This window comes from Mugil cephalus, chromosome 2, assembly GCF_022458985.1.
Source record: "Mugil cephalus isolate CIBA_MC_2020 chromosome 2, CIBA_Mcephalus_1.1, whole genome shotgun sequence".
In the NCBI taxonomy this organism is placed as follows: domain Eukaryota; kingdom Metazoa; phylum Chordata; class Actinopteri; order Mugiliformes; family Mugilidae; genus Mugil; species Mugil cephalus.
Genome location: NC_061771.1, coordinates 19,110,434 through 19,120,111, shown reverse-complemented (window position 1 = coordinate 19,120,111; position 9,678 = coordinate 19,110,434). Strand labels below are relative to the sequence as shown.

Genomic DNA, 9,678 nt, shown 5'->3' with positions numbered 1-9,678 from the left:
TCTTCAGCGATACAGCCATTGGCACAAAGCCCTCTAAGCTGCCTCAGCTTAACGGTGGGGTAAACCAATCAGGTGCCCCGAGGCCGATCCCAGGAAGGACCTGCTCTGTTAATCTGAAGGAAGGATAAAAGGGAAAAGAGGGGATAGAGAGGTGTTTGTTTGTCTGTGTCTGTATCTGACCGTGGTAAGGTGGTAAGGTGGTAAGGAGGGAGTTTATTTAGTTTATTTCTTCTCTTTTGAACCCTTGAACCCTTGAATGTCTTTTGGGACATAGACGTGTCACTGGTGGAGGAAACTCTACATCACCGCCTATACTTTGTTACAGTAGAATTAACCGTTTAAACTAAATGTTAACTCAGGACAAAACACAAATATTTAGTTGGTTGTTGCATGCTTTTCACCTTTCCCAAAAAAATTTAGCTTCCTGGAGAGCAGCAGCATGAGGAGCCCTGAGCAGCTTACATGCAAGCGGTCAGTGTAGCAAGCATGTATGTAATTAGCTTGTTGGTAGATGGTCTGTATTTATACGGAAACCTTGCACACAAAAGGAAATTTGAGTGACACTTAAATTGAGGCCACATCTGCCCGCAGTTAAAAAATGGAGGATAAAAGGGAAAAGAGGGGATGGAGCAGTGTTTGTATGTCTGTGTTTGACTGTGGGGGTTAAAGAGGGAGTTTACTGCAGTTTTTTTTCTTTCCTTGGGGCTACACCTCATCCTTCGACATTAACATGCAAAGCACTCGTCTTCGTCCACGCTATTAATCCCGAGGGAGAAAAGGTCACAGCGGGGTCAGCGTCGTCCCTGTATTGACCTCTGCGTGATCAATCAGTCAGTGGAAAGGAGTATGCAAGGTAGATAGAAAACGGGGGGGGGTCTTAAGATTTAAGCTTAAGATTTAAGCTTCTTGCTTCTTATCTTATCTACACAGTTAAATCTCATACAGTTCAGGCCGTTACAGTTATCCTATGCAGTTTATGTACAGCTGTATATAACAGTTACAGTATTCATTCCTTATATAGTCAATACCAGAGAATATGTACTATAAACATCGATCAGCCGCAACATTATGACCACTGACAGGGGAAGTAAATAACATCAACCATCGTGTGACAATTCAAGTGTTCTGCTGGGAAACTTTTGGTCCTGGCATTCACGTGGATGTTACTTAGACTAGAACCACCCACGTAGACCAGACCAGACCAGACCAGACACCCCCACCCCATAGCTGTGACACTGCATGATGGCAGAAGTCATCTCCAGCAGGATGCAGCCTGACACACACACACAAAAAAAAAAATTAGGAAAAACTAAAAAAAAAAAAAATATGAACAGAACAAGGTGTTGACCTGGCCTCCAAATTCACTAGATCTCAAACTGATCAAGTATCTGTGGGATGCGAAGGAACAAGCCTGATCCACAGAGACCCCTTCGTGGACTCAAAGACTCCCACTAACAACATCCGGTTACCAGACATCACCCTCGGAAGGACCATGTCCATTCTCTGATGAGTCAGACCTGTTCTGGAGGCACAAGGGAGACCTACACAACATTAGGAGTATTGATTCCATATTCATTGTCTGGGAATCAAGCATGTCTGCACATACTTTTGTGCCAGTACTTCAAGCAGCCTAGATATTGAGGTATTCTCTCAGAACCATCGACCAATTTATGCTGTAAACATCTATGGAACATTCAAGCTAATCCATCCAGCCCCTTACCAAGGGTCTTTCCCTCTAAAATGTCAGGTCGGTAGGACTTATCCCCTGAAGATTTTTAACATCTCAACCAGAGCAATTTTATTCCAATACTGATAGACTGGATCCAGCGACAGATAGTGTCACAGTCTGTTCAACGGCTGACAATGAACTTGGATAGAAACACAGACGGTCTTCTAATTAAAGTTGCCGATGGAGATTAGTGACTCATTTCAGTCACACTTTGACTTATGGCGCAGCTTTGAGTCGTACCCATGTTGGTTTGGATTAACAGCATGGGAATGTGTGGTCTGCGGTGTGGCAGCTGATGCTAAGCTAATCAGTGTATGACATGATTGAAGATTTCAAATGACACAGAGGATTTATCAGTGAGAGATTTGCTTAGCAAGTGAACTGTCAACAGCATATTAAAGCAGTTATGGAAAAATATTATTCACTTAAAGAGGCTTAATTTATGGATTTTATCGATCCATGATAGTGACGATGACAAGACGTATTACCTGTGATAAACAACAATACGTTAATTGCTTTGGCTTTAAGAAGAGCGGGTTTTGTTTGATATATCGCGGGTCAGATTTATTCAGGTTTATTAAGCACCATCTGCAGGTTATTTCAGCTGTAACGCAGCTACTGACCTTTTAAAATGGATTTTCAGATGCAGTTGCCTTCAGATTTACTGGTATCTGGACTGCCTCAGTAATGCACTTACTTGCAGCCTAGATATACCGACCACTATGTACAGCGGAATAAATCTACCGTGCTGCAACGAGTGCATCTCTCAGATGACCTGGATTTTACTGTACAAAATCTTAAAACTAAAGTTAGCAGTGTGCAACTGTGGAGTGATGTTTTTAATATTTTTCACAAACAGAGAAAATATATGTATATACATATATATACATAAATATATGTATATACATATATATATATATATATATATATATATATACATATATATATATATAATATATAATATATATATATAACTATATTATATCATATATATATATATATACACATATATAGATGCTGCTGGTACGAGTTCCCCAAGGAGAGACAGCATTCAACAATGTCACCTAATCTACTAAGTATCAGAAGTCTAGTATATGAGCACTGAGAATAAAGTAAGATTTATTTATGTTTATGATGACAATTTTAACTCTGGTAGTGTAGGACCTTACACAAAAAGGACTACGACAGTGTGTGTGTATATGTGCACATACAACTTAAGTTAATTTGTTGTATCTCTTTAAACAACCAGGTCACATATAAAATGTGCCGTACATACAAGGAGCACCAAGAAAAGGTCATTCTAACCATGGCCTCGTTGAGTGGCCCAACAACAGAGTTTTACTTCCCTCTAGTGGTTGTTTCATACGACTTCAAGTTAGAGTATTTTTTCCCAGCTAGGTTTCATTGCTCTGTGGCCATGTTATGTGATATAATAAAATTTCTCAAAAAGAAAAAAAAAAAAACAACAACCAAGAATGGCTTAAATAAGAAAGTCAGTGGATGACACCCACATTTGACTTTAAAATGTCCTTGAGCAAAGTCACACGAGGCCTTTAACACACGCTGACATCTATTGCAGGCAGCTGCAGTTAGGTGGGTGTGGGTAGTTCATGGATGGCTGGGTGCCATCCAAATAAAACAATAATAGGGCGTGTTCTACTATAGCCTTGCCACCTGAGCTTGAAAACACACCAACACAGTAAATGCACCTACCTGTTTTATTTCAGGTTCATGTGTGTTATGAATTTGACCCCATTTGGACGGTAATATCTCCTATCAAAATTTGAAAGTCGGACTAGGTGAGGTAAGTTTTTTGGGGGGGTCACAACGACGTCTAGGATTTACTTATCTTACCAACACGACTAAGTACGAATATAAATTATTTGAGATTAAATATCATTTAATCATTTATTCAATGAGTGCATGTTATTTTTACGCTGACTTTTCCTCAAGGTACGCGTTGCGCAATTACTCGTTCATTTACGGTATTCGACGCCGCACGGTGACGAACTCAGAAGTTAACTCGTCCAGCACTTTGATTCTTGAAATCAACACAAATGGTACATCCAGACATCTAATATAAGCCCAATAATTAAATAATGATCAAAAAGGATACTCTGACGGATTCGCGACGTTTTGCACGGGAGTGTTTGGGAACGCCTCCCCTCGCACACAAAAAACAAACTGCACCCCACAAACAGTTCAAACTGAGCTGGTGCCGCCTTGTGCCATCTAAACTACCAGACTTGCCCGTTCACGCCACGTCGAATGAGTGCGCAAGCTCAGTAGAATTATGTAAACTTCGCCAAACTGTCCTCCTCATTGAAATCATCGTACAGAAGATATATTATCATCAAGAATTGAAACCGGAATTGCATTGAGTTTCGTTTCCTGCTTTTGTCGCTACAAAATGCGTTTTATAAGAGAGAGATGCACTTTTGTCAGCTTTGCCGAAGGACAAGGGAAGTGAAGCTCTGGTTTTCTGAAGTCTGGATGTCACGGCTATTAGGCAACGGCAGAATTTGGTAAGAGATCTGCATCCACTGAAACGCTGTCTTTGTTTTCAAAACAGTAGTCGCCCTACTGTAAGAGTGTGTTAAAGGTAATTTAATACAGTGCCACACCACTGTTTGTGATAAATGATGCATGTTAGTAACTATAGTGACAGATATTTGTTTGAGCAGCACGTAAATGTATACCTGGATATTGCAGGCTTCTGCATAAAAATCCATATTATTACTCTGTGTAGTTTTTATGATCTCACTGGTAGTAACCTACAGACTGGCACAAGGAGGTTTGGGGTATTATTCTTATTGCCTACTTATTCTACATATTCTTATTGCCTACATTGCTCTTTCTTCTGAGCACTGGTAAGCTTTGAGTAGGAGCTGCTGTAACGGAAAGTAATTTCCCCAATAAAGTTATTCTGATTCTGATAGTAGGAGTAGTAGGAGTATGTTTTACTGGCAGCAAATGCTTCCTGCAGCCTCAGATATATCCTGATCCTGCTCTGTATCAGCTGAATGTCACATTTTATTTTCTCTCTCTCTCTCTCTTTTTTTTTTCAAAGATTTTTGCAACAATGCGTGCCCATCTTCCCTGTCCCCTTACATGGGTCCTCGTCGTATGTTTTCTCATGGGAGGACTGGGCTTTTGCACGGCCACCCACAGGAATACTTCCTGCTACGTGCACAAACGTCGAGCTGACTGCAGCCACCTCAGTCTGGAGGCAGTCCCTCCAGACCTTCCTGGGAACATCCTCAGCTTGGACATGTCTCACAACAGACTGAAGGGGATTCCCCCTGCGATGCTGAAGCCGTACCCTGACCTCCTAAACCTTGACGTCAGTTACAACAGCATCACCAGGCTGGATGGGGGGCTATGTCAGACACTGCCTCAGCTGCAGACCCTGCACCTGCAGCATAATGAAGTGCACTTACTGACGAAAGCGGATCTGAGCCACTGCTCCAGCCTGACACAGTTGAATATGGCCAGCAACAGGCTGAAGTTAGAAGGAGAGCCCTTCTCTGCACTACAGGTACGGGTGTCTGTATGTGTTGGATCAGGGATAACAGAGATGTTTAAAGCTGAAGGGGAATGAAACAATGAAGTGATGTTGGATCTTAAGTTTACAAGAAGTACTCTTAGATTGATTCCATGCTTTACAGTGACATAACAAAAGGCACCTACTACAAGTGCCTTTTGGGTCCTGTGGGTTGAGGGGACGAGACATGCCAGGTCCAAAAGTTTACCATCAGAACACTGAATTAATCACGAGATGATCAATGTTATTTACTTGTCCTGTCAGAGTGGTTTTAATGATGTGGCTGATCGGTTCAGCATTTTGTACTGATCCCGTTCAAGACAGTTTAGCTCGTCTTGACTATTACGTTATCACTCTAATAACTAGTTTTTTTTCGAAGCAAGGCAACTTTATTTATCTGACAGCTACTTATACAGGGATAAATTATATTTTGCAAAAACCTTTCAAAGTTTTCCTTAAGTTAAGCTTAAGTTAAGTAAAAAGTTCACTTTTTTTATGTTGTTAGTGCCTCTGTTTTCTACCGCGAATGTCCAGCCACATCACTACTGTTGCTTCATTGGACTCCCGCACAACAACTGACCTTTTATTTTTCTTTTATATAATCTTTTCCTAATCGGCAGACCCTGAAGTTCCTTGATGTTTCCTTAAACAAACTGCAGTCGCCCAAGCTCGGCTCTCAGCCCCAGCTGCCCAGCCTGGTGGAGCTCAGGTTGGCATTTAATAACTTCAACGCTCTGAGGAGTGACGACTTTTCCTTCCTTAACGAGTCGTCCTTTCTACGCGTCCTCAACCTGTCATCTCTATCGCTAAAGACGGTAAGAAACTTGAAACTCGAAAATGGGAAATGAAATGGTTCCAAACGTGGAATTGTCAGAAGAGTCATTGTACCACCTCAGTTTCACTAGTCTGTTTTGTTTCCCTCTTTTTTGCCGCATGAGAGATTTATGTTATTGTTTTGTTGCAGATTGAAACTGGTTGCTTCAAGCCAATTTCGGGCCTACGCACTTTAATCCTAGACGGGAGCAATATGGACCCTCTGGCCATTTACACACTCTGCTCTGTGCTGTCAGGGACAAACATCGATTCCCTGTCTCTGCGGAAGATGAAACTGGTCACACTGACAAACACAACATTTAAAGGTCTGCAGGAAACCAGTCTAACCTTTCTGGATCTTTCCGAGAATGGCATGATTAAAATCGCGGACGGTTCATTTCAGTGGGTGCCCAGACTTGAGACCCTAATTTTGTCAGACAACAAAATCAAACGCCTAACCAAGGGCACTTTTCAGGGGCTCAAAAGTTTGAAAATGCTCCAATTGAGTAAAGCTCTTGTAAAAAGTGACAAGTCCGCAACCCCAATTATTGACGATTTCTCTTTTCAGCCATTAAAAGCCCTGGAGACTTTGATATTACGCGGAAATGCAGTCCGGGGTCTCACAGAGCACACTTTCACAGGTTTGACAAGTCTTACAGTGCTTGATATAAGCCGGTGCACTTGTGAATCACTCAGAAACATCGGCAACAAGACCTTCGTCTCACTGGCAGACTCCCCACTCAGATCTCTAAATTTGACTTACACCGCCATAAAAGAGCTTCATCCTGGAAGCTTCTCTGTTTTCAGAAACCTCACCACTCTTATGTTAGATTTCAACTTTATCACAACAAATCTGACTGGCAAAGAATTTGAAGGCCTGGATCAGATCCAAGAGATTCACATGACAAACAACTATCAGTCACTTAACCTGAACTCTGAGTCGTTTTCTTACGTTACTGGTCTTAGAGTTCTGACTTTGGGCAAAAGTCTTAAACCCTTAGCCTTGAACATGGAGCCTTCTCCTTTTAGACCCCTGTCCAATCTCACCTACTTGGACCTTAGCAACAACAACATCGCTAACATCAGAGAGAGTTTGCTGGAGGGGCTTGGAAACCTCAAAGTATTGAAACTCCAACACAACAATTTAGCCAGAGTGTGGAAGAGTGCCAACCCCGGTGGGCCACTGCTGTTTCTCAAAGACACAAAGAACTTGATAATCTTACATATGGATTATAATGGACTGGATGAGATCCCGGAGGATGCTTTGAGAGGTCTGAGTAACCTCAGGGAGCTTAGCCTCACATGCAATCTCCTGAACAACCTGAAGGACTCGGTTTTTGATGATCTGACCTCACTGCAGGTTTTATACTTAGAGAAGAACCTGATCACAACTGTGAGGCCTGAAGTGTACAAAACTCCTATGAGCAACCTCAGCCGGCTGAGCATGGGCAAAAATCCATTTGACTGTACGTGCGAGAGCATCCTGTGGTTCGTGACGTGGTTGAATAACACAAATACGACCTACGTGCCAGGTCTCAGGGACGAGTACATGTGCAACACTCCGCTGACTTACTTTAACCGCACCATCCTGGATTTCGACCCCGAGTCTTGCAAAGATATGACACCCTTTCAGGCTCTTTATATACTGAGCAGCACAGCTGTCATCACGCTGATCGTGACTGCCCTTCTAGTGCGTTTCCAGGGATGGAGGATTCAGTTTTATTGGAACGTACTGATCAACCGCACGTTGGGGTTCAGTGACGCCACGGCGGGAGAGGGACGAGAATACGAGTACGACGCGTACGTCATTCATGCGGAGAAAGACGCCAGCTGGGTGGAGAGAAGGATGGTCCCTCTTGAGAATGAAAGGTGCCGGTTTTACTTGGAGAATCGAGATGCAGTCCTCGGCATGCCACAGCTCGAATCCATTGTGGACAACATGAGAAAGTCCAGGAAGATATTGTTTGTCGTCACCGAAAGTCTTCTCAAGGATCCCTGGTGTAGGCGGTAGGTCACACATACACTACTTGAGTTATGCTTTGTGATACATTAGGTTGAAGCCAGGTTACTGTCACAGTTTGTACAGCACTGCACAAAAATATCTGCGTACCAGAAGTAAACAAATCAATATTTTGTGTTACTATCAAGTGCAACAGTAGTCCAAGTACACGTTCTTTGAAGGTGTCGTACAACAGTTCTTCTGTTTATTTAGTCTGTGTCAGTGTCCTCCCTATAATCCCAGAGTCAATAACATTGCAATCAGGCGTCCTGTGGTGTCCTATCATCTGGAAGTAGTTCTTTATACCACTATCATTTTGCATATTAAGCTATTCACATAATACACATGTTCAAATATTCATCCATTTTTTATGTAACATTGAAAGATAAAAAAATATAAAACACAGTGATCCATTTTGGCCTCAGTAGTTGGCTGATCATGGGAGCAAGCTGCACTATTAGCTTCTATTCTGCTAATATTGCATATTTTGTGTGAGGATCCCCGCAAATCAGTCCCCAGGTGAAATCCCAGACAGAGAGTCCTCATTTAATATGCAGCTTCCTGATTGGTTCAGCAGTGATAGGGGCGTGGCCTACTGTCTACAGGAGGCTTAGATTGACAGGTCTAGTGTGGCGCTCTGTCTGAAACAGTGGCTGTTGAGGCAGCTCCTGTATCGCTGAATGAGTGAAGTGCTGACTGAAAGATAACATCTTCTGACACTATTTATCCCTTTGCTAAAATATCTGCAGTACCTGGGGGGCACCCCTAGGGGTCGCAGACCCCCTGTTGAAGACCTATCGTCTAATTCTCATCCCGTTTGTTTTGTCTTATTTGTCTCAACGTAAGTTTTCAAAATAGTCTCTCTTCCCTTACTCCATGTCTTTCCTCAGGTTCAAAGTCCATCATGCTCTTCACCAGGTCATCGAAGCCAGCAGGGATTCGGTGGTTCTGGTCTTTCTGCAGGATGTGCATGACTATAAGTTGTCTCGCGCGCTCTTCCTCCGCAGGGGCATGTTGCGTTCACGCTGCGTCCTGGACTGGCCTGTCCACAAGGAGAGGGTGACGGCGTTTCACCAGAAGCTCCTCATTGCGCTCGGCATGACTAATCGATTGAAGGACTGACCTTGATTCAGATTCCATCTGGAACCATAATTACCAATGCTTGCACAGTTCAGTTTGGTGGACATTCTGCTGCTGTACTAAACATTAGAACTTTGCAAAAAGGACACTGCAGACACACACACTAATACTGACATTGCGATGGTTAAAAAATCCCGTTGAGTTTTGTATTTGTTCATACAAGTTCAACTGTTACATATTTGGGTATTTTACATTTCAGAACACATCGAATACATATACAATACAACATACTCCCCCTGTCTATTGTCCTCTATTCATTATTCATTAGCCACATATTCATTTTTTATTCTAGGTTAGTCATTTGTTGTATTTGTAAAGTACAAACTATATTTCATATCTAAGATCATCTCAAGTGATGTGATGTATGAGCTTCAGAGTATTTAACATACTAAACTTCAATTGTGATATTATTATTATTATTATTATTATTATTATTAATATATATCATATTGA

General features: G+C 42.1%; 1 protein-coding gene across 2 annotated transcripts; it reads left to right on the top strand.

Annotated features, from left to right (window-relative positions):
- The first annotated feature begins 3,328 nt into the window (after positions 1–3,328).
- On the top strand, positions 3,329–9,455 carry tlr3 (toll-like receptor 3). 2 transcript variants are annotated; one of them, XM_047579706.1, is made up of 5 exons: positions 3,329–3,533; positions 4,800–5,267; positions 5,894–6,088; positions 6,238–8,093; positions 8,976–9,455. In XM_047579706.1, exons 2-5 carry the CDS (start codon positions 4,812–4,814, stop codon positions 9,205–9,207), a joined length of 2,739 nt encoding a protein of 912 aa, XP_047435662.1. In that variant the 5' UTR covers positions 3,329–3,533; positions 4,800–4,811; the 3' UTR covers positions 9,208–9,455. The 2 variants fall into 2 exon arrangements, with proteins under 2 accessions (XP_047435662.1, XP_047435661.1); XM_047579705.1 differs by lacking the exon at positions 3,329–3,533 and adding an exon at positions 3,702–4,254.
- The last annotated feature ends 223 nt before the right edge of the window (positions 9,456–9,678 follow it).